The sequence below is a fragment of the Macaca thibetana genome, chromosome 14, assembly GCF_024542745.1.
Source record: "Macaca thibetana thibetana isolate TM-01 chromosome 14, ASM2454274v1, whole genome shotgun sequence".
Classification (NCBI taxonomy): domain Eukaryota; kingdom Metazoa; phylum Chordata; class Mammalia; order Primates; family Cercopithecidae; genus Macaca; species Macaca thibetana.
In genome coordinates, this window is record NC_065591.1 from 99,439,948 (window position 1) to 99,466,172 (window position 26,225).

The window sequence follows — 26,225 nt, forward strand, 5'->3', positions numbered from 1 at the left end:
ATCATTGGGGGAGATATCAAAGGCTACAATAGTGAAGAGAGACAAGCTCTATGTCCACCTAGAAGTTACAGTTTTTGGCCAATATTCAACATGTTTTACAAAGACACAATACATATGTATTTGTGAAATTCAAACTTATTCCCTCCCGTCAACAGAGTAATGATTTCCAAATAGGAAAATTTCAGCTTAAACAAGTCATTAGAACTCACAAGAGATATAGGAACATGATATTAATTAATTTTGAAACACTTGTCCTGGCATATACAAGCCAAGTTTCAAGGAGGAAAAATACACAACTAAATAAGCTAAATATTTTCCTTTTTCTGTATCAAACTGACCATTCTCATCTTTTTTTTTTTTCCAATAGGCTTTTGGGGAACAGGGGGTGTTTTGTTACATGGATCAGTTCTTTAGTGGTAATTTCTGAGATTTTAGTGCACCTGTCACCCGAGCAGTGCACATTGTACACAATGTGTAGTCTTTTATCCCTCACCGACCCCCGACCCTTTCCCCCAAGTCCCCAAAGTCCAATGTATCATTCTTTTTGCATCCTCATAGCTTAGCTCCCACTTATGAGTGAGAACATACGATGTTTGGTTTTCCATTTCTGAGTTATTTCACTTAGAATAATGGTCTCCAATTCCATCCAGGTTGCTGTGAATGTCATTATTTTGTTTCTTTTTATGGCCGAGTAGTATTCTATTGTCCATATATACCACATTTTATTTATCCACTCGTTGATTGATGGGTATTTGGGCTGGTTCTGTATTTTTGCAATTGCAAATGGTGCTGCTATAAACATGTGCGTGCAATTATCTTTTCTGTATAATAACTTCCTTTCCTCTGGGTTAGATATCCGGGAGTGGGGCTGCTGGATCAATTGGCAGATCTACTTTCAGTTCTTCAAAGAATCTCCACACTGTTTTTCATAGTGGTTGTACTAGTTTACATTCTGACCAACAGTGTAAAAGTGTTCCCTTTTTACCACATCCCTGCTAACATCTTTTTTTTTTTTAATGGCCATTCTCCCAGGAGTAAGGTGGCATTGCATTGTGGTTTTGATTTGCATTTCCCTGATAATTAGCGATGTTGAGCATTTTTTCACATGCTTGTTGGCCAGTTGTATATCTTCTTTTAAGAATTGTCTATTCATGTCCTTAATCCATTTCTTGATGGGATTGTTTGTTTTTTTCTTGCTGATTGAAGTTCTTAACTTTATCTTTGAACTTGGGTTAAATGAAGTCTGATTTAACAATGGAGCATGGGCTTGAGCAAGGAAATACATGCAATATGCTTGTCCACAGTTCCTTGAGGCACATTTGGGTAATACGTCCACAATGTCCCAGGAACACATAAAGTGTGAGAGTTCACTGAGCCTCAGAGTTCACAGTAAGCACTTTATGTCTACCACTGAGTGAGTGGGTACACTGACAGCCTAGAGGGTCGGCCAGAACTTGATTCAAATGTAGAAAGAAGACAATGGTGTTCTAAGAAACACAAGCAATCAAGTGTTAAATTAAATTGAGCCCAAAGTTGCCTCCTTGTAAGTTCAGCCTAAATGTTTCTTCACACATACTTCATACATAGAACTGTAATCTAACTGGATGTCTAAACAGACTGCTGCCTACTCTTTTACCAATCACTGAGTTTCACACAATAAAGGTGGCCATCTGTTCAAACCATGTCCAAATAAGGCAAACACCAAGCTGTAACTAATCCAGGTGTTTCTGTACCTCACTTCCGTTTTCTGTATGTCACTTTACTTTTTCTGTCTGTAAATTCTCTCCAACCACTCAGCAGCACTGGAGTCTTTCTGAATCTATTCTGGTTCAGGGTGCTGCCCGATTTATGAATCATTCATTGTGCAATTAACTTGATTAAATTTAACTTGTCTAAAGTTTTTCTTTTAACACAAGGAACCCCACCATCATATCCCTTCTTATTCATGTTACTTCCCTATGTTAGCCAACTGCTTAACAGTGAAAATGATAATGTAGAAGAACCCATAACGACAGGACAACCTGAAGGCTGAAAGAAAGAGCTCAGAGTAGTGGATCAATGCAACAAGCCAAAAATGAAAGTTGATCACTTATTGTGATATAATAGTATAAACAAAGGTTTAAAACCTGAGGAAGCACCAACTCCCCCAGCCCCATTTTTCTCCACTGTACACTGCATGACTTGAGGGTGAGGTGGAGCGTCGCGAATGTGGGGATTATCTCACTGCTGAGGGGGCCCCAAATGAAAGGTTCCGGCAGTGTTATAAACTCAGCGGTCAGGGAAGGGTGAGGGGGAAGGACTAGGAATTGAAAAGTAGCTAGTACTAAGTCAGACTAAGGAAGGTATCGTTGAGGTTTCCAACTCCTTCCTCCACAAAAAGGCCTTGGCAGAGGTGCCTGAAGAGGACCTCAGCCAAAGACCTCAGATAAAGAGATCGAGGAATGAAGGTGTCTGGGCTAGGAATGCAAATAGGCATAAGAGCATGACCAGCCAGGGAGGTTTGACCCCTTCATTACAACTTCACTTAGACTGTAATGCATTGGCTGTGCATCAAGTCTACTATGGGGAGGGCAGCTTCCCGCCATGAGGCCACCAGGTAAAGCCTTTGTCATTGCCTATGGTGAGGCCTGAAAAATCACATGGGGTTTCAGCCTGGAGCCAGACTCCTCAAAATTCATAATTCCATTTCCTTCCAGTCCTTCCTTACGCAGCAAACAGAAGATAGACAATGTTAGCAGAAGGTGCTCAAATCAAGAAGTGAAACAAAAATGGCTATTGTTGAGTTAGTTTTGTGCAGTGTTTCCACTATTCTGGTAAAAATGATCACAAATGAATGTACAAGTACAAAATACAAATTGTTTAAGTTTGGTGATTCCCAATAGCAAAGACATGGAATCAATGTAAATGCCCATCAATGATAAACTAGAACAAGAAAATGTGGTACATATACACCAGCATGGAATACTATGCAGCCATAAAAAGGAATGAGATCATGTCCTTTGCAGGGACACAGATGGAGTTGGAAGCCATTATCTTCAGCAAACTAACACAGGAACAGAAAACCAAATACCACGTGTTCTCACTTATAAGCGGTACCTGAATGATCATAACACATGGACACATTGAGGGGAACATCACACACTGGAGCCTGTTGGAGGGGGGTGGTGGAGGAAGGGAGAGCATCAGGAAGAATAGTTAATTGATGCTGGGCTTAATACCTATGTGATGGGATGATCTGTGCAGCAAAGCACCATGGCACATGTTTACCTATGTAACAAACCTGCGTATCCTGCACATGTACCCCGAACTTAAAATAAAAGTTGAAGACAAAAAAAAAAAAAAAAAAAAAAAATTGGTGATTCCACACAAGTTAGATGTTCTTACATTTGCATTTAAAACTAGTAAAATGCATGCCATTGCATGAAGAAAAATAGTAAAATTCATGCCAATAAATCAAAATTTAGATTTATTTACACTGATGGCACTAAATAGAAAACACAAATCACTTTGACGAGATGAGAAAGACCACAGAAGGAAAAGCTTTATACTTTAGTGCCTTTCTGGTCCATTTTCCTATGTTCTGAATAAGGAGTCGACATTTTCATTTGGACCTGGGCCCCACAATTTATATAGCCGGCCTTGGAAGGTCTGCATTTTTTAAATGTTGTCAATCTATTTTATGACTACAAAACACAAAAACACAATTTCCTCATATGCTTACAAAGCCCCCATCTTGAACAGATAAATATTCTCTCCTATTTTATTACAAATTTTCTGGCACATTTTAGCCTTTATATCTCTGAAATTTATTTTGGCATATAATTTGACAGTATAGTTTTTTTAAATTTAGATATAATTTTACTTATAAAATTAAATGTAGGCTTCCTATGAAAATTAAATTTTTCTTACCACATTCCATCATCAAAATAAAGTATTTTCAGTATCATCACATTTAAAGTATCTGTACTTTAACTAAATGCTTGTTAAAATACCACAAAATAAAAAGACTTTAAAAAACTGTTCAATCAATAAAGTTCCCCTGAAACTGCTGAATCATTCTGCCATGTGAAAATTGTGCTCCACAGGAGCTTTTCCAATTATTCTTTTTGTTTTTACCTATTTTCTCTATTTTCTGAGATGGCAGAGTCAATAAAGATCTAGTGCCCAGCAAGCTTACAGGGCATGACCGAGGATAATGTTCAGTCCTAAGCAAACAAAAACCTTAGACATTCTCATCTTATACAACTTTCACATACCCAAAATACAACAGAACAAAAATGCCAGACACAGTTATCAATCTATCAACCAAGAAAAGTTAACATTCATAACAGAAAAGCACATGAAGGAATAAACAGATTTCCATGTTGCCTAAATAGGATAAAGAAGAATATATTGCTACTGAGAATACTTCTGAGAAAGAAGACAAATTTAATCCTGATCCTTAATGGTTAGAAAGAGGCCGAGATCATTAACCCTTTTAGAGAAATCCCAAAAGAATATCTGGACAAGCGACAATATGATGTGAAAAACTATGTGTGATTCATAGAGAATGATAAAAGCTAAGAGGGTAGAACTTACTATATTTAACTAGAGAAAATATTTCATAGCTGAAAGTCCACCTGTTTCCCATAGTCTACCAAACACAAATATTTTATAGTTGTGCTAACAATTTCGTTTGACCCAAATGAAATAAGAGTTTGCTTTTTATTTTAAATAGCAAAGAGGAAACTCCACAAAAAGTGATATCCCCAGAAGTACACTTTGCTAAGAGTAACTGGAAGAAAAGCTTGCTGGTATTTCCAGGGCAGAGTCATTGACAGTAATTTTTCCCTGGAGACACCTTGGAGACTAACGGCTGATGCTAGTGACCTTTAAACCTTCTACCTATGCCATATGGCCTGCTCCTTTAGAACAGGTTAAAATGAAGGCCCACTGGCTGGGCGCAGTGGCTCACGACTGTAATCCCAGCACTTGGGAGGCCAAGGCAGGCAGATTACTTAAGGTCAGGAGTCTGGCCAACACGGTGAAACCCCATCTCTACTAAAAATACAAAAAACAGCCGGACGTGGTGGCAGGTGCTTGTCCCAGCTGCTTAGGAGGCAAGAGAATCGCTTGAACCCAGGAAGTGAAAGTTGCAGTGAGCCAAGATTGCGCCATTGCACTCCAGCCTGGGCAACAGAGGGAGACTCTGCCTTAAAAAAAAAAAAAATCAAGGCCCACCACAAACCTGTTTCCCTTCCCTGATTCCTACTGGTAAGAGATGTTTAAAAAACAACAACAAAAAGCAAAAATGGAAAACAACGCCCACACACAGGAGACTTAAATCCATTGGCTAAATTTCTTGAAAGTTAGAATCCCCAAATTACAAAGTCTTATGAAACTCGAAGGAAAAGTGGCAATGTCACCAACACATTCTGTAACCCTGTAACCAACGTACAGGACTTCCCATTTGAAAGTGACTAAAAGAAAACAAGTTCTATTCCCTTGTCCTGCAGCCAGCAGCAATTTCATAAAGTACAAGCCTCAATAACCTGGTCATGCGAGGAGAAAAACTGCACAGGATGGTGCCCTATGGCATCAAAGAGTGGGCGCTGAAGTGTTACGGGCAGCAGCTAAATACCACTGTGGTCCAAAGGCACTTATTTCTCATTGCTACTGAGAGAAAATGAGAGGCAGAACATCGTTTGACGCTTCTGGTGTAGAAACTTTCCTAGTTGATCAGGTACCATGCACACATTTAGGGTTTACATCTGGAAATGTGCCTGCAGTACTGCATATGTGAAATAGGCAAAATTAGATCCAGCAAAAATTTAAAAAGAAAACACCACAAAAAGATCTACTGTATAGCAAAAGTCAGCAACTTCCACTTTTCAAATACAACTCTGACCTCCAAAACTAGGTCTCAGCTGCTGAACAAATAGATTCTGCCCTCTCTTCCTCTTCACCCCCAAAAACAAATGGCTTTGAACTGTTTTGTCTAGCTAAGCTCAAGTGTAATGTAAAATAAAAATAAAAGGCATCTTTTTAGCTAATGATCTAGACACACTGTCAAATGGCACAATAGAGAACAAAATATATGTTGCATAACTGGAAAATAAGCTAAAAAAGAAAATACTAAATTGGAGACACTTTAACCATCATTGTATATTCAATATTATAAATGCTTACCTTAAATGCCTAACAAATAATATGCTTATGTTGATGTGTTTGCGCTGAGACCACTTGCTTTGAGTTCTCACTTATCGCACCATGGCTTCATTTGTTTGCAGGAACCATGAAGTGAAATCCACCACCATTCAAAAATGGGTTCACAAACCACCTCAATAAAATTAAGTTTTACTTTATATATGAAAAGGTTATAGAGGTAATAAAATATTTTAGCTTAAAAATATTTTAAATTGTATCTTTGTTTACTTGTTAGGGTCTGTCTAGTACATGATATTCAACAAATATTTTTGAATGAATGAATGAATTCATCATAAATAATGTATTTTTACAAGTAGGGTGGTGTATATTTTATATTTGGACAGAAGACTTTCTAAATTCTATTTGTTTGTTCTCTGGGCTTTCCTCCTTAAGCAAAATAAACCATCAGATTCACAAAGAACCAAAATGAGACAGCTAGAGTAACAAGAACAACAGTCACGGGTATATCTATTCCTGAGGCCCTAGATTGCTCCCCATGAGGAAAAGTTCACTTAATATAGCATCTGCCACAGTCTCTAGCATAGAATAGTTGGCTATTGGCAGTAATGATCATGGTAATGGTAGTGCTGATGGTCAAAGGAGTAGAAGTCATAGCAGCTACTATTCATATTACTAACTGCATATCAACTCCCGATGACAATCAAAATGCAAGTAATACATGTTGACTTCAATTTAAAACAGAAAGCACCAAAATTTTCTCCATGGTCAATTAAAAGTTAAATTGGGATAAGTTAAACCCAAGTCCCCCAACTAGTCCAGTGTTTAATTCAGCCCTGGTACAAACATGCCAGGATCTGAAACTAATACACATAGCCTTTAACTTCTTCAGTTTCTAGTATTGCACCGGAATATTTAATTGAATGATAATTAGAACTGCCAGTGGGGGCCTATATTCATTTCTATTTATCCTTTGTCTTAAAGAATAAACCTAAAGTCCCACTGCCCTTAGAGTTGATACTATACAGCTTTAGCATTTCAGCATTTTCTAACTCAATGGTATAAAATCCTAGCTATATAACACAATCACCTGTGAGCTTTCTATAAATATAGAAAGCCAGCCTTCATATCAGACATTCTGAATCAGAATAAGACACAGTACCTGCTCTGGAAAAAGACAACCTAGTAGGGGAAACAGAAAAAAAAAATCACGGGGACCTCAAATACTCAAATATCAGAAATAGGCTATAAAACAAAGATGCTTGCCATGTTTAAAGATATAAATGCTAAGCTTGAACATTTCAGCAGGGAACAGAAATGATAAAAAAAAAGAGACCCTGTAGATATAAAGAAAAACCAGGCATTCTAAAACAGAAAAATGCCATAACTGAAATTAGGATATCAATGAATGAGCTTAACAGCACATCAACACAGCAAAATAAAGAACTAGTGACAGAAGAAACTATTTGGAATAAAGCATGGAGAGACAAAAGACAGAAAACACAGAAGACAGGATAAGTAAAATAAAAAATGTAGAAAAAAAGGTAAATGAAGAAAGAATGGGGCAAGGGCAAAATCTACAGAGGCAATGACTAAGCAGTTTCCAAAACTGATGGAAAAACTCAATCTACAGATTCAAGAAACCTGGTAATTCCCAAGCAGAATAAACAAGCCCATCAAAATAAGCAGAATAAGCAGGATCATAAAAATAAAACAAAAGGTAAAAGAAAAAAAATCTTAAAAGAATCCAGAGAAATAAACAACAGTCACCCTCAAATGTAACAAGAACAATAACATAAGCCACAAAAAAGTTAAATGAAATCTTTAGTGCATGAGGAAAACTTAGCGCATGAGGAGACTTGTGGGAATAATGGGTATGTTCATCATCTTGAGTGTGGTGAAGGCTTCATGAGCATTTATTAAGTATGTGCAGCCCTTGGTACATCAATTACATCTCCACAAAGCAGTTTTTAACAGAAAACATGGGATGCAATAAAGCAGTACTTAAAAGCAAAATTTATAATCCTAGAAATACATGTCAAGAATATTTGACAACAGCCAGGTGCAGTGGCTCATGCCTGTAATCCCAACACCTTGGGAGGCCAAGGTAGGGCAGACTGCTTGAGCCCAGGAATTCAAGACCAGCTTGGGCAACATGGCGAAACCCCGTCTCTACAAAAAATACAAAAATTAGCTGGGCATGGTAGCTCGCGCCTGCAGCCCCTGCCACTAGGATGGCTAGAGTGGGAGGGTCGTTTGAGCCTGGGAGGTCGAGGCTGCAGTGAGCCATGAGTGCACCACTGCACTCCAGCCTGGGCAACAGAGCAAGACCCTGTCTCAAAAAAAAAAAAAAAAAAGGAATATTTGCCATGTTCTGAATGTTCTAATGACAGTGGGCTCATTAACCAGAGCAGGAAACCCAGAAAGGGCAAAGATTTTGTTCTGTATAGGAGAATGACAGTGGGCGGTGAATGGCTGAAAACAAAGATGATGAGCTTTGATTTAGACAAGTTGAAATCCCTTTTAGAATGTTGGATATAAGCCGAGGCAGGTGGGTCACAAGGTCAAGAGTTCAAGACCAGCCTGGCCAAGATGGTGAAACCCTGTCTCTATTAAAAATAAAAAAATTAGCCAGGCACGGTGGCGGGCACCTGTAATACCAGCTGCTCAGAAGGCTGAGGCAGAGAATTGCTTGAACTCTGAGGCAGAGGTTGCAGTGAGCCAAGATCGCGCCACCGCACTCCAGCCTGGACAACAGAGTGAGACTTCAACTCAAAAAAAAAAAAAAAAAAAAGAAAAGACTGTTAGATATTCAGGGCTAATATCTGAGGGGAAAAAAAATCAAGGTTGAAAGTATTTCTGCATCCCCTAGAATGCACAGGACAATGCTGGTCATATAAGTAAAAGTTCTTTTAACCAACATCCATTTAACCAACCAACATGCTCCATTCCTTCTATAATGTGTACCCATGCCCGGAATATTTGTTGATGACAGACAACTCTCCAATATGTTCATGCACTTCTATTCTCACCAGTAGAGCTATACGCTTAACAAGTCAAATTGTGTATGTTCCCAAATCACTGTGCCGGTTACCCTTATCATTATAATTATTTAACTTAATTTAATATTACATAAATGAATGAAAATTAAGTGAGAAAAGACAGCATTTTTCCATAGAAGCCAAGTCGAATATTGTAGAATGACTCAATAAAGGCAAAAAATAAATATAATGTTCCAACAAATGTGAAAATTGGATTACAAAATATTGGAAATAAAAACATCAAATGTAAAACCCCACAATCAGATGGTTTCACGTCTTTAAACGTTTGCTTCACTTTAAAGAAATGAAACTGGAAAGACAAAGCACACTGTGGCCCCTCACAGAAGCAAAGACCTTGGCCTGACAACAAAATATTGATGAGTGAATTTATATGTGTTAAGTTAAAACGGCTGCAGTATGTATGTGTCTTTTATTATTACTATTCCCTAATTTAAGTGCAGCCGACTGGTAGTTTCAACTATATCACCTAAGCAGGCTTCTACTGTAGTTTTCTGAACTCCATTGATGTTTCTAAATTTTATTCCAGTTCTACAATCTAGATGGAGTGATATAATGCTGTTTCTTGCTACACAGTAAATGCACATCGTTCTAACTGAAAAGATGGAAGAATCGGTACTCCAAAGTCTCCAAATACAGCAGCATGTTCTATTTTATGATGTCATGCCGTGAAACAGACTTTGTTAGCAGCCTGTTGGCTGAAACAGGTATATTTCTTTGCCATTACCCTTATTGAAGGGGCTTGAATAAAGGAGTTCCTACTCCACAGAAAAAAGACAAAGAGTGCATGTTAAGAACTGTCAGCACTGAGTCTTTTTTGCCCAGTTTATGCAAAAGAGAATGCTGACTTCCAAAAGATCCTGAAACATAAACACAAAAATAATTGAATCTTCAGAACATAAGTTCTGAAGGAAAGTGCTTAAAAGTGAAAAATAGAATTCAATGTATAAAAAGTGACATGATCAAACAAGGCAGAGCATTTATTTATTTCTGGCCTACAAACCAGCAGATCTACTTGTCTACTCCAGAAGTTTTGAATGTTAGAGACCCGTAGGATAAAAGGAAAAATGAAGATTGGCCCAATGCCGCTTTAATTATACTATAACACAACTAAAGAACCCATGTGAGAGTTACGCTCCTTTTCCACATCTACATCAAAATACATGTACAGCCATACAAAAGTCACCATGGCTTTAGATACAAACCACACACACACACACAAACACAAAGCTGGAGAAATATACACCCACCAGGATGGCAGATCACTCTTTTTACTGCTAAGGGCACTACAGAGACAGAGTAAAAAATTCACAAATAAGCTATAAAGAATGAGAGAAAGGAGTGAGGAGCTACACAGCAGAGACAATCCATTTTTCAGAACTTCAGGAAATGTAAATATTCCAAGGACTCTCAGATAAGAATAAAGTGTGGGGCCTGGAATCAAGATAAAAACTAAAAGAAGAGATTGTTTGGCTTCTGAGGCTGTAAACATTGCTTATATAGGCAAATATTGAGGGCTGAATTTGAGGTTGGAGATGAAGCCAGTATGTCTGCGGTCCAGACAGTATTGTTGTTTTAAGTGGTATAAAGAAAATGTCTGGGTGTTTTTTCCAGTTTGTGCTAAAGATCAGAAAATAATGAAACATTTGTCCATTAAAACAAGAAACTCTTAGAACAGACGTACCCTGTGAGTCATTCTGATTGACCAGACTGAGAATACAAAACAAAAAACAATGACTAAAAAAACCCATTCAGCTAGGTATTTCAAGATACTGCATAAATAATTTTTACTCAGTACCCTATCACAGGAGATCAGGCAGGACTCAATAGGTATTTGCTGATAGCAAGAGCCTGGAAAGAGAGCAGGAAATATACTTGAAAGATGTGGCCCTCTATAGCAAACATTCAGCAGATGGGGTCTTTACTACCCAACTATCCAACTATCCCCATCCACCGAGTTGCAAAAGTCATCATAATAAGAAATATTTACTGATAAACAGACTTCCATAAAATTAGTACTTGCCCAAATCTCTCTCTCTCTCTTCAATATCAGCAGCTATCTCTGCCCATTATGGTAATCCCTTTGGTCAGTCTTTCAGTGAATGCTGATTATATAAATATTAGCCAGTGTAATTCAAATACAAAACTAATTGAAATTGCAATTCTCACAAAAGAGGGACTTCCCAAAGTTGATAAAAGGGATGTCAGAGAGCCATTTAAATCACATGCAAATCCATTAAACATTTGAAAATCTGGGAGAGTCAGTACTTTCACAACGAAGAGAAAAATAATGCAAACAACACAACAATGATGCACTCTATATAATCAAGCTATAAAAGTCAAATAAAGGAATTTTTATCTTGCTATCATACTTTATCAGAAAAAAAATACCAAAAATAAAGTTCATGTGACTCATTCTTTGTTCTAAAACATTAGTACATAGTTGTAATATAATCTAAAAATTGTTAAATAAAATTTTTCTCTAAAAACATCTTCATAAATTTTAGTTTCATTTTCCCAGGTAAGTCCTAATCAAAAGTTCTCTTTCTTATTTATAATAGAAGTTAGGTACTGGTTTTAGGGAGATGCGCATTAAGTAGTTATTTTCATTGTCAGTTGACCAACTCTTATGGTACTTGGTGAACTGAGTATCTACGCAACAACATTACTAGTTTATTATCATAAAAGGTTATAGCAAGGGCATCTCTCAAAACATGCCTGGCCAGCAAAGGCAGGCTGCAATTTACAGCAGGACAAATGTATCAGTGAGGGATTACCTAAAAACAAAAGCCTAGTAGACTTCACAGGTGTACGTTATTATTATATATCCTGATGCAGCCTACTCCTTGGATATTTCCCTAAGCTCATCCTTAGTTAGGGGAGCAGTTAGTATTTGAGATGGAAAGAAACTGGTTGGTTCCTTGATGAAATCACTGACCTGGGCCAACAAGTTGAAACTTTTGGAACCAGCCTTCCTCGAGACATCTTGTTATATGAGATATTAACTTGTTTTGCTGCGTAATCATTTTTATTTGGGTTTTCTGTTATTATTTGCAGCTAAAATCATCCTCACTTATACACATATCACACATATTTCAAAGGTACAAAAGCCTTAAAGAAAATCACAACTTAGTTGTAGAGGGAAAATTAATATGTTTGAAAAAAATCAAGACTGTTTTTGCTTAATATAAAATGTACACTATTTTTAGACATACTATAAGAATTTTAAGAATATGCTCCAGTAGTCATAAATATAAAGCATTTAAGACTTATATTAAAGTTAAGAATACCTCACGGGAACACCATGAGTTGGAACATTTAAGAGTTGAAAGAGATCTTAGAAATTTCCTGGGAAAGAGAGAAAGTAAAGAATTAAATATAACATCAATGACTTTTGCTGAGTCTTTGATATTATATTTAAGTCAAACAAAACAAAAAAAGCATTACAAAAAACCAAAACAATAATGCCACTGACAAAATTATTACAATGAAATGGAAGCTACGATAGGCATTACAGGAAAGTTCTTAAAACAACTGAGGACGTCAAACATGAGAAAATAAAGAAATAGGGCCGAAGGTATAGTACTCAGATTCTAGGTGTGGAGCAAGGTGCTAGGAGAAAATTCGAGTAATTACATATCATCAATCAATAAATAAAACAGAACGGAACAAGTTGCAAGAGTGGAAAGTCATCTCTTTCATGACCACTTGAAATCCTACTTCTAGGCCATGGGAACATGAGCTTCCTCCTGTTACAGAAGTGAAGGCTTTAAGTAAGGAGCCCTAGAGCAGATACACCTCAAGGAGCCTTTACATGCATGAACTGCTCTGAGTTTGAAAAACACTTTCACATACATTACCTCATTTTATTTCTATCACAATCCTTCAGCCAGGAAAGAAATATTATTAATCCCATTTTATAGATGAAATAAAGGCCCCAATTTAGTAGACTGTTTTAAATAGTATTACAAGCTGAAACAAACATTATAAACTTAAAATTATAAGAGCTTTAAGAAGAATATGTTCAAGTAATCATACAAATAAACTTTTTTTTCAAAATTACAATTCACTTACCCTCAAAGGTTATCTTTTAAAAGAAAAACTACTGTTCCTGTCATAACTTATGCACACTTTCCAGCCATTACAAAGATGGCTTTAACCAAAAGTCATTCAAATTGGCAGCTGAAAATTATATGCCTCCAGAGACACCAAATAGAGATAATGAATGCAGCAGATTTTCAGTTCAACTAAAGGGCAAATTTTCCCTTCTCCACAATTTCTAATTAAAAACTGTGCAATGATCTTCTAGGGCATTGGGGGGGATATTGAGTCCTCATTTGTCACATCTCCCTGGAAAGGGAGGGAACTTCCCTAGGAATAAAAAGTAGAAACACTCCTAGTTTTTTCCCACCCCTTCACTGACAACTCTCCAGGGAACGCCTTTGCTTATTGGTTACCCTGAAGCCAAGCTCACGTGGCTCAGCCCTTTCCTCTCGTTTTCAGGGCCAGCTGGTTATGAGCTAACACAGCATATGAGCTAACACATATCCTGTTAGAGGAGCTCCTTCGTGTCCTGTTATAGGAACAGCCTCTGCCTCCATGGGGAAGGTCTCCAGTTGTCCAGCTATGCCAGTGACAAGGTCAGTATGTCTCCTTAATTCAGAGGTGTAGTATTAACAAGTTCACTTGGCTACAGATCTAAAGTCATGTTCTGCCATCAGTTTTCTCAGTAGTAAAGTTAATACGCTAATCTCCAATTATCTTTTGTCTCATTTCTCAGTTGGCTACACAGTTGGAAGGAAAACGTGAAGATGTCCTTTACTGGTCCCTAAAGCTAGAAGCAAGGATAGGAGGTAAAAACAAAAAAGAAACCAGAGAGAGAAGAGTGCTTTTTCCTCCCCGATCTCATTATTTTTTAAAGCGCCTGTATTAAGAATCTACACACATAGTTAATAAGATGGTTCTGTCATATCAAACACCACTAATTGTCAAGTCACAGTATCAACATGACTACACAAGCTCGGGAAAGGTTAAGAGGCCAAAACACTGAAGATCTAATGATGGAAACTATACAAATATGGGAAAACAAAAATGAATAGTTTTTGCCTCCAGGAACAAGATCAGAATTTGATACAGCCTCTAGTTAGATTAGATGACCTCATGTTTTAAGGACTCTGGTAGATTTAAAACTCTGATTTTCAATTTTTTTGGAGTCAGAGTCTCACTCTGTTGCCCAGGTTGGAGTGCAGTGGCGCAGTCTCGGCTCACTGCAACCTCTGCCTCCCAGGTTCAAGTGATTCTCCTGCCTCAGCCTCCTGAGTAGCTGGGACTACAGGCGCACACCACCACGCCCAGCTAATTTTTTTTTAATTTTTAGTAGAGACGGGGTTTCACCGTGTTAGTAACGATGGTCTCGATCTCCTGACCTCGTGATTCGCTCGTCTCAGCCTCCCAAAATGCTGGGATTACAGGCATGAGCCACCACACCCAACCTAAAATTATGATTTCTATCCAAAAATCTGCCTGTAGGTTGCGTGGATTACTTCACATGTAATATTTTCTTTTAGTGGCTCAAGCAAAGTGCAGCTTCAGAAACAAATCAATGAATAAACATGAACCTCTTATTCTTCATCTATAAAAATGAAGATATTACCCTCTACTGCTCAGAGTTTTTGAAGGGATTGAATCAGGTAATATATGGAAAAAGTTCACCAAAACTCGGAATACACATTTTAATTTGTTTCCTTTTTCTATGGCATGAAGCTACTATCTTTTGCCACTAGATGGCAATGCTGCACCAGTAGGTCAAAAATGGGCCACACTGCACCAAGGAAAGTCTAGATCTTATTTAACTGCTAAAAGTTTCCTGTAAAAAATTAGATTTCAAGCTGTTTTCCTGGCATCTGATGAGGTGACAGAAAAAAATTTCAACATTTAAAAGACGAAGACATTCAAAAGAAACCAAAGTGCTAATGGTGCTCTTATTTTTCATTTTTAAATCCTAATTCATTAAGAATGTGGATGATCTTTGAAAAGGGCATTGTACAAGGTAAGATATATGATGATAGCTAATAAAAATGACCATTTACCTCTGACCCCAAACTGAGAGAAACGATCTCATCCTCAAAAGCAGAATGTGTGTCAATATGAGCGGGAATTCCTGAGATGGAAAACAGGACAACACGTCACTTCATTTTTCCTTTTAGTAGATTTAAGATGGCTGTAAATATAGCCTTATGCTATTATGGTGACAATATTGCTTGGTAATCAGGAAGGTACTATAATTTTGGTTAAAAGGAAGCATTTAGGGTGAATGTGACTAAAATATATTAAAATAAATATAAACTAAAAATATCTTAACTTCAAGTTAAAGTGCCATTGGGGTTTGATCTAAAATTAAGGCTCAGGAATCACTGATTAACTAGGACACTTAACCCAATTTCAGCCCAAGAGGAAAATGTGAAAGAAAAATACAAAAGTCATTTTTACCCTCAAACACTGGATTCCCAAGTACTTGCAGAACAAAAGCAATAATCAGGTATAAAGACTAGGCATATCAATAATTACGATATGGACTTCTCCATCGATCTGTCAATTTACATTAATTGCACACCTCTTAAGTAAAAGAAATGTTGCTACACAGTGAGGGTATACAAAGCTAGTAAGAGGGTCCCTGTCCTCAAAGAGCTTACAAGCCAAGGGAAAGACAGCTAGGTAAGACAGGTAAAGAAGAAATGCCCTGGCTGACTGGTTAATCTGGGGTCAAGCTCACTTGGCTCAGCCCTTCCCTCTCATTTTCAGAGCCCGCCGGTTTGGAGAAGCTAACACATGCTTCTTCCCGTTTCATCCTATAGGCCTCTGCGTCTTTAAGAGTGGCCCCAGCCTCTGTGCTCTACAGGAGCGGCCTCTGCTTCAGCTCCAGTTGTCTTGCTGTGCCAGGGACAAGGTCAGCATGTCTCTCTAATTCAGAGGTGCAGTAGTCACAAATCCACTTGGCTACAAATTAAAGCCATCAGTTTTCGTTGTAATAAATGTAGAAAAGAAAACAAAACTCCGTAACTCCTGCCGTTAATAAAACTCTTACAATTAAAGAGGTCTTAAGTGTGGGTGGGGTCCTAATCTTACAAGTGGAAGCTCTCTCTCCATGCACATGCACACACAGAGAAAAGGACATGTGAGGACAACGAGAGAAGGTGGCCGATGACAAGCCAGGAAGGGAGCCCTCACCAGGAACCCAATCAACCGGCACCTTGATCTTGAACTTCCAGCCTCTACACTGTGAAAACAAATTTCTGTTGTTTAAGCCAAAAAAAGTAAAAAATAAAATCCTTAAAATCATTTGATTACTATAAATATCAGATGAAGATGCTGCTAACAAGTATAAGAAATCAATAACTAGGAAGAGAAAGATCATCCAACCAAGTAACCTTTGTCTATCTATAAATTATTTGGTTTCTTCCATTACATGTCTCCTGTTTTTTATTTCACACGTCTCCTATGTTTTTCAGACCAATGTCTTCCCTCTCTAAAGGAAATGTTGAAAGGGAAACAAAAAAAAATCACAAACTGATTTGTGTCAGTGTGTTTACACTTTGAAATGCAAGTTCCTCAAGGGATTAAAGTGTAGATTTGCAAGGATTGAAGTCAACACAAGTAACAAACATAAGCAAGGTAATCTGAGACTTAATTTGAGCTTAAAAATAATATATTTGCTCAGCTGTGAGCAGTGGCTCACGCCTGTAATCCCAGTACTTTGGGAGGCCGAAGCGAGTGGATCACCTGAGGTCAGGAGTTTGAGACTAGCCTGACCAACATGATGAAACTCCATCTCTACAAAAATACAAAAAATTAGCTGGGCGTGTTGCTGGGCACCTGTAATCCCAGCTACTTGGGGAGCTGAGGCAAGAGAATCACTTGAACCCTGGAGGCAGAGGTTGCAGTGAGCCGAGACCACACCATTGCACTCCAGCATGAGCAACAAGAGCGAAACTCCATCTCAAAAAAAAGAAAAATAATAATAATAATAATGATATATTTGCTCTTAGAGAATTACATCATCTACTCAGTTCCAAAATATGTAACTAAAATGTTTAAACAAGATATACTCACCTTGCCCAGGTTCATACTGATTTATGGTCATTTGATCAGGTTTATGTTTAATGTAACCTTCCCTCAACCATTTCTCCAAAAAGCTATCACAAATGTCAGGAAGACCTAAAGTTAGTAATCATAAAGATAAAACATTAAAATAGTTACTTTGCTTGTTTTACTCAAGAATTTTAAAAATCACTGTGATAAAAATCACTGAGCTTTTAATTTAGCAGTCAGGTCCATTAATATAATAAACCCACAAGGAAAACAAAATTACAAAATAAAAAAAATTTAAGAATCTTTTAAAGTTATTTAATTGATTTTTTTTTAGATAAAAAGTTTAAAAGAACAATTCTCACAACAATTTTGGTATTTTATAAAACAGCAATAAAATTATAAAAATACACCATATATTGAAATTGTCCACTTTTTTGTTATTTTAAATTATATTTTAAATTATACCATTTATTTTAAATTTAATTATTTTAAGTTATTTCCCTTAAAAAAACACACCTTCCAAAGTGGAACTAACTTACTTTTATTGGAGTCATAAATGTTGTTTCATGATGGAAGAAAAGCATTAAGTAAGACCAAAGTCATTAAAATAAAGATAAATTTAACTCCAACAAAGAATTACATCAATTATATCAAAGGATTAAAAGCCAGAATATACAGTAAATTCTTAATCAATTAGACACTTCCTTGGAAAAAAACTGGCAAAGAATATAAAAAGGAATTCACAGGAAAGGAAATACAAATGACCAACCTTATCAGTAATCAAGAAATTATAAATTTAAAAGCTTTACAACACACGTTGTTGGGGCAGGGGGAAATGGGTACACATTTGGTGAGAACATCCTGGTACAGCTGTTTTAGGAGGCAATTTGCCAGTATCAATTAACAATTTTTTTTTTTTTTTTTTTGAGACGGAGTCTCGCTCTGTCGCCCAGGCTTGCGTGCAGTGCCGCGATCTCGGCTCACTGCAAGCTCTGCCTCTCGGGTTCATGCCATTCTCCTGCCTCAGCCTCCCGAGCAGCTGGGACTACAGGCGCCCGCCACCATGTCCGGCTAATTTTTTGATCGATTAACATTTTTTTAGTGAACATAAACTTCAACATGACAATTCTACTTCTTAGTAGCCTCCCTTGAGAAACTCTTGCACAGTGCATAAAGAGGCATGTACGAAGATATTCACAGCAGCATTATTTATGAAAGCTAAAAACCAGAAACAACCTAAATAGCTATCAATAGGAAACTATTTGAATAAGCTATTATGGATCATTTAGTAAAATGAAAATCTGTATAAGATTTCCAAGACATATAGTGGAGGGAAAAGAACAAGTTGGGTTGATACATGTAATATATGGAATATATAATATATGCAATACCATACAATACTACATTTATTAACAACTGGATACTTTTATTGGTGTACATATTTTAATGTAAACTCATTTTTTAAAGGACTGGAAAAGTATATACTAAACTGTTAATAGTATGTACTTCTGAGAAGCAGTATGGGAATAAGGATAATAATGATGAACTTCAGCTCTATGCAGTTTGAAATTTTTTTACAACAAAACTATACAATTTATCTAGTTAAAGTGTTTTAAATCAACTGTTTGAAAAGTTTACCTACAAATGACAAACGAAACATAATCCCCCAACTATAATATTCTACTACTATATTAAATTTTTTGAGGCAGAATTTATTATGTATTAGCAATTACTTACCTCCAGGTAATGGTTTATCTTTATCTACATTGTTGTTCTCATAGTGGAACTCATAACCAAAATGCTTTACTCTTCTGTGTTTTAAGGATTTTTGAGCTGTGTGAAGAGAACAAAGTAAATAATTAAGAAGGAAAAGAATTATATTCCTTTGCATATTTCAGTCAACTTTTTGAGTAAGGATTAGTTTAGTAATGGCAACTTCTGTTAATTGGTAAATTATAGTCTTTAACAAAATTAACCATTTTGCCTTATATTTGTTGTTACTTCAAGTCTAAAATTGTAACAAACTCTTCAAGAGTTTCACCCAATCAATCTGAAAACTAAACATGTATACTACCATTCACAACATTGCCAATGAGCTGGAAAGAGTCAGAAAAACTCCAATTTGCAAATATCTCCAGGAAGCTCTCACTATATTATAACAGTATGGTACTGAACTGCTAATTCCTCAAGGGAAACTTGCCTTAAGGTGGGAGGGAATGAATAAAATAAGTGAAAAGGCTTATAAAAGCTATATAAATGTTGGATAATATTAATCAGTTTGGAATTAAAATTTGATAGCTATATAAATGTTATTTATTATTAATGTTCCTAAGAATTATTGGTATGACTTGCCTAACATTGGATCCAGGCTAGTTTCAGTAATTTTGAGGAAATATTAATAAACCATGAAAGACAGAGAAAAGGAAGAAGAGTTTTGCAGAAACTTTTAAATATCAGATTTTGAAAGCTTTACTTACAGTTTTGATTGTCTGTATCTTCGGTCCAGTCCACACTTTCCAAAAGCATTTTCTCCTCCTCAGAAGAAATTATTTCTTCTACTACCATGAGTCCTGGTGGTAAGGCTTGAGGCCTCAACTCCTTCCATTGTGCTATGGGAAACCAAATTAAAATAGTCACATGCAAAACTTAAAGTTCCTATATACAAATAATTCTGCCCAATAACTCTTTATCAATTCACAAAACTTCAAATCCTCATTTTCAGAAATAAGATTGCTGAAAGGCACACAACATATTAAAAGTGCATGAATAGTAAATCATTTAACATGAATAGTAAATCATTTGCTAAATACATACCATTGCCTACTATGTGCCAGACATTATTTATTCAAATCACATAAGGAAAACTTTGGAAAGAATTCCTTAAAGACAAGTAATTTACAGTGTTAAGTAATTTGGATTTAGTTTCCGAAATATGTTTTTTTAAAAAGAATTAAAAATATATCTTCTATTTGTTATTCAGTGCTGCCTGGTAGCAGATATCTAAACAAGCATAAACTATTTGTGACACAATTCTGTTCTCAGTTAAAAATGACTTTCAAGGTTGTAAATGTGATTGCCACAGTCTTAAAAGTACATATGGATCTAATGAAGAATTTCAAATAAATAACACTCCAAAACTTACTTTGTGCAATTTCTTATTGAATATTCACCATGGGGGACAGGGGTAAATCCAATGACTATTTTCTGATTAAAACTTACTCCTCGGCCGGGCGCGGTGGCTCACGCCTGTAATTCCAGCACTTTGGGAGGCTGAGACGAGCGGATCACGAGGTCAGGAGATTGAGACCATCCTGGCTAACACGGTGAAACCCCGTCTCTACTAAAAATACAAAAAAATTAGCCGGGCGTGGTGGTGAGTGCCTGTAGTCCCAGCTACTCCGGAGGCTGAGGCAGGAGAATGGCGTGAACCCGGGAGGCGGAGCTTACAGTGAGCCGAGATCGAGCCACCGCACTCCAGCCTGGGCGACTGAGCAAGACTCCGTCTCAAAAAAAAAATAAATAAATAAAAAACTTACTCCTCAGCCATTCAGTTTTCAAAAACTGACCAGAAACATGTAAAATATGAGGATAATCTAGTTTCCAAAATGTGTAAAGATTAAGTCAGATTCAAAATTAAATGCATATGAGCACTGAGAAATACGGTTTCTAAAATAAATCTTTAAAAGAGTCTGTAAAAGTTTTCCTTTGGATCTAATTTTACAAAAACATAAATTTGAGCAGATTGCAGTCACCTACCCACTCCTAGGATATCTAAAACAGGGCTCTTTTATTGCCTAAATAGGTGGCAAATGAATATATGATTAGATGTCTAAATCAAAGTTCATCTCAATACATCTCATTTCCATGGGTCAGAAGTAATAATTCCTGTACAATTCTGTACACCAGTATATAAAGCTGTGCTTATTTAACTGAATTATTCAGTTCCTCAATCAGACTATCCAGTGGCTATTGTACTGGACAGCACAGACAGGAACATTTCTACCATCACAGAAAGTTCTACTGGACAGCACCACCATAAAGTTTTAGGAATCTTTGGTAGCTACAGGTGCCCTGCTATAAATATGAAGATTGGTACATGATCATTTGGATCATAATTCATTCTTAAGTGATTAATTCAAAGCTCCTGGGTAGACAGGTGAAATAAACTGGTAATCCGAATCCTCATTATTAAACTTTGAAAAACACAATTAGGCAGAAGGGTTCCAAAATAAGCCATGTGCCTAATAAATATATTGTTGATTGGTGGGACCAGCTCCATAAAGGCAGGTTGTATCTTATTCACCTCTGTCCTGTCAACTGCTTGTCCCATTCCTGGCACAAATAGGTGCTTAAAGAATGTTTGTTAAAGTAAAAGGGGCTGCTAACCTGCATCATTTTGTTTCACAATAACTGAACCTCCCAACTTAAGTCTATGAAAAGAAAACACACAAAAGAATCATTTTTTAAAAGATAACTGTATGATAATACCTTTTTCCACAAAATTCAAATACAGAATGATCTTTTGTCCTAAATCATCCACTACTTCTTTTCCATTGAGGGTGACATAGGCTCTCTTAGATTCTTCCGTAGTTTTGTACCTTGCAAATGAGTAGGGTTTGTTAGGTGGCATTAAGAGAGCATCCACCAGTCCACATTTCTCTAAAACCGGGAGCAGCTGGTTCCTACTCACACCATTACCCAAACCACCATTGGCAACAACCAGGCTCTTAAAAAACAAACAAACAAACAAAAAGAAAGAAAGTAACATGAGCAACTGATATCAACCCATTTATTTTAAAAAGATTATTTTTTAAATAAGATTTCTACAAAGATGTAATTAAGAAAAAAAAAAAAAGGTTTCCTTGTAGTGGTTGTTTGGTTTGCTGATCTCATACAAAGTATGTAAACCAATTTACTAAAAATTTGGGGAATAAAAAGGACTCCTATATTGTAAATAATATTGATTTTTAAATAGCCAATTTCACAAAATATTCATTTCTAAATGACCATAAATGCAAATTAAAACATGACTATTCAGAAATATAAATTTAACATAATGAAAGAGAAGGAGCAGAGGAGAAAGCACAGTTACATAACACTTGCTTTTTTGCAAGACTGTTCTATATGCTTTTATCTATTTAATCCTCATTAACATAATCTTCACAACATATTGAATTTATTTGGGTAATATCAGCCCTATTTCATAGAAGAAGATCTGACAAATTAGGTTACAGTGGTGATTAGGGGTGGGTTTAAACCTATTTCTGTCCATTTCCATGATCCACACTTTTAATATAACCATTATACAATGTTCACTAAAAATTAAAAGGTACTATTAGCTCAAAGAAAAACCAATTATAGGTTCTATTGAACATATTTAGGAAAAAATTTTCCTGTAAGGAAATTCAGTCTAAGTAATTCAGTCAATTCACAGTGAAAACTTTTTCCTTTGTAAGTTTCACGATTACTTCCGGCTATTTGCATAGTCCTGCACTAAACTTTATTCAAGGAAATTTTGCAGGGATGAAGGGGGAGTCTCTTATTTTCATTCTGATGTTCATGGCCTAGCACCTATATAGTCTCTATACTTAACCATTCTATACAGTGTAAATATTTTTAATGTATGCTCTATGACTTCTAAAAACATTTCAATATAAAAAAGAAAGCCATGGATGGCCTACTCTCATCAATTTCTTCATTTATACCAGGTGTTGATGAAGTTTTTCTGAGAAGAGGTGGATAGTAAATATTTTAGGCTTGGCAGGCCATAAAAGTTTCTGTCAGATAGTCTTAGTATTATGTTTTAACAACACTTTAAGAATGTAAAACTCATTATTTTGCTCATGAGCCTGATTTGGTCTAAGGACAGTAGTTTGCCAACACCTAATTTATACTAAGCTCATTTATGATAGTACATAATGTACTATCATACATAAAGATCATTTATGTAGTACATTTATTTATGTATAGTACATTTATTAAGCCTAAAAGATCGTACATAAAGCTCATTTATGATAGTACATTTATTTATGAAAGTACATAGCGTATTGGTTTATTACACAAAATAAGAATACCTAGAACTTTGTTTGAAAAGGATATAAAAGAATTACTATGAAATTGGATAATAAGGAAAGTAAAACTGTTTTGTCATGGGACAGTCACTACTTTGTATGTATGCAAGCATATACAACACACATAATAAACAAGCCCACTAACACAATACTATATAATATGGAGTAAAACGGAGTCTCAGGTGGCTTGCCCTGGACCTCACTTAATGAGGTTTATTAATTAAAATACCAAAATAACTTGGTTATATGTGGTGATAGTTGCAATAACATTTCCATATTCCTAAATCTATGGAAGAACAAAGGTTTCATTGGTGTTGAGGGTCCACTACCCCATCTAGGCATGGAAGATGATAAAGTATGACTTCAGGAATACTAGAAGTCCTCAAAGATGCCATCCGAGTGTTTTGTGGGCAACTCTAAAGGTAAACCACACAAAAACAAGTGCAGTAGAAGAGGAGAGGAATTTATTTCCCATTAAATACGAGATGCATATAATTAAATGTCATAACTAAATGTAACATAATTAATATAATTAAATGTAATAGTTAAATATAATTAAATGGAACCATTATTTTATTTATAATTGCTCATCCAAGCAATTTTCTAAATAAGAAGGAGTATGGTACGAAGTAGAGAATGTGAATTTTTTTTAAGTTATCTTTGGTCCTGATAATTTGAGGTTCACTGCTCTAGAAGAATCTATAATGCTATAAATTTGTACAAAGCAGCCTATAATTATAATACATCTGATATGGTTTGGCTGCGCCCCCACCCAAATCTCATCTTGAATTTTAGCTCCCATAATTCCCACATTTTGTGGGAGGGCCCCGGTGAGAAATAATTGAATCATGGGGGCCATTTCCCCTATAACGTTCTCGTGGTAGTGAATAAGTCTCACGAGATCTGACGGTTTTATAAGGGGTTTCCCCTTTCATTTGGCTCTCATTCTCTCTTGCCTGCCGCCATGTAAGCCAGGCCTTTCACCTTCTGCCATGATTGTGAGGCCTCCACAGCCACATGTAACATACCCAGTTCGGGTATGTCTTTATCAGCAGCATGAGAATAGACTAATACAATATCATTAGAACAATATTTGCTCTCCCCTGGAAAGACAAAATATAATTAGAGGTCCATCTACAATTTTATGCTTTTCCTTTAAGAATATGGAGAAAAAAGAAAGCCTAATAAAATGCTACTTTGGAAGCCATGAAGGACATCGAAGCTTCTAGAGATCCTAAAGAAAAGGCAGACCCAACCAGAAACAAGCTTCAAAGGGGTCAAAGAAATGGAGCCTATTTTTTTTTTCTTGCTACTTCTCTTCATGAACCCTGTAAGGAAAGGAACACAAGTCACTCTTGGAAAGAGATGAGAGCGGTGTATGTCAGTTTAATCTTCTGAATGTCTCACAGCCTCAGTGGCTCTTGACTGAAACAGTAAAGTGTATGTATGTAAACATACTAATTCTAATTATCTATTATCTAGTTAATCCTTGCTATAGGAATGTGGCTTAAATTCTCTGAAGACATTAATATTTAATTCCAAGTATGGGCCTTTTGCCTCCTAAATTCAAATGTGCCTCAACAGACTGCTCATTCTTAAGCTATGATGTACAGAAGACAGCATGGTAAGCATAAGGCAAGAGTATTGGTCTGAGAGTCAAGAGGCATAAGTTTTAATCCCAGCTTCACTTTCTCAATTGTATGTCCGCCCCTCAATTAAATGATATCTAAAGCTTACTTTCTACTTTTATTCTATAACTTTATGAGCCAAAAAGATAAGAACTCCTGATATTCATGTAGTAGTTTAATGCCCAGTAAGTACAACTAGATTCTCTAGAGTCTAACAATCTAATGGGGTTAAAAAGGTATGCAATACTATGCCCTGCTTAAAAATGAAGAATGCCAACGTCAGAGGATACTACTGCTCATGTCCAGAAAAGCTAAGAGTTAAACTGAGTTCTCCTAATTCATAACCCAGGAAATCTCATGATCCTCACGTTTATCATCTCATTTAATTATTGTCAACAGATAATGAAAAGACTTTGTCAATAAGGTCTAATAAAATAAAAATGTTTAATAGCACATAATCAAAATACTTTATAAAACAGGTAAGGTTCAAAAGAGAAGAACAAGAGCTGTAGTAGGATATGGAAGATCTAGCTTTAAGTTTCTATTAGCTACTTACTAGCTTATATCAATGGAGACATATCATAGCCTCTCAGAACTTTAGTTTTCTTACCTATCTCACAAGGACTTCTAGGGAATTAAATATAATGATGAATATAAGTATGCTTAGGAAACTGAGAAACTTGTACAGTATTATTATTAATATATAACCACAACCTCTTCTAGTTCAAACAACAAAACAAATAGAAATACAAACTATAGGCTATGGACCCAGAAAGTTAGCAGGTCCTATCATATGTACATCTAATATGGATGTAACAATTACAGCCTTAGGCAATTATTAGCAAATATTAATATAATACATTAACATGTCAATACAGTTACATTCAAATAATAATAATAGTTTTAGGTCACCTGAGTGGCATAGGATACTGTCTCAATGCCTTCATGTCTCAGCAAAGTATGCCTGGCTTTAATCTGTTTCCTTGAGAACTTCTTCTCAGTTTTACTGAGTTTGTAATTACTTTGATGGCTGCTGTCCATAGCGAACTGTAAAAAATAAATAAATAAACAAACAGTAAAAAATGTCAACCTCAAGAGTCCTGAAGGAACAATTATAATGATGTTATTCATATATTCCATAGTTTATCAATATTTCTATGTGATCATTTTTTTAAATGCTTCCTTTACCTTGTACCAACTAAGAGAATTGAGAACAAACAGATACACAAAAAATG

At 36.2% G+C, this 26,225-nt stretch overlaps 3 protein-coding genes across 9 annotated transcripts in view; 1 reads left to right on the forward strand and 2 right to left on the reverse strand.

Annotated features, from left to right (window-relative positions):
* ACAT1 (acetyl-CoA acetyltransferase 1) overlaps positions 1-26,225 on the forward strand; it is a 976,528-nt gene that overhangs the window by 363,026 nt on the left and 587,277 nt on the right. The gene's annotated exons all lie outside the window — the stretch shown is intronic.
* CWF19L2 (CWF19 like cell cycle control factor 2) overlaps positions 1-26,225 on the reverse strand; it is an 808,601-nt gene that overhangs the window by 195,967 nt on the left and 586,409 nt on the right. The window lies entirely within an intron of this gene.
* The window catches only part of ALKBH8 (alkB homolog 8, tRNA methyltransferase), a 65,988-nt gene that overhangs the window by 35,099 nt on the left and 4,664 nt on the right, over positions 1-26,225 (reverse strand). For 6 of the 7 annotated variants that reach the window (XM_050758699.1, XM_050758696.1, XM_050758697.1 and 3 more), the window contains 6 exons: positions 25,903-26,037; positions 21,780-22,017; positions 19,769-19,900; positions 19,029-19,124; positions 17,313-17,417; positions 15,293-15,363 (listed from right to left, as the gene is read on the reverse strand). In XM_050758699.1, coding sequence (XP_050614656.1) covers positions 15,293-15,363; positions 17,313-17,417; positions 19,029-19,124; positions 19,769-19,900; positions 21,780-22,017; positions 25,903-26,031 — 771 coding nt within the window. In that variant the 5' untranslated portion in view covers positions 26,032-26,037. Of the gene's footprint in view, positions 1-15,292; positions 15,364-17,312; positions 17,418-19,028; positions 19,125-19,768; positions 19,901-21,779; positions 22,018-25,902; positions 26,038-26,225 lie in introns of those variants that run through there. The other variant, XM_050758700.1, reaches the window with a different exon arrangement.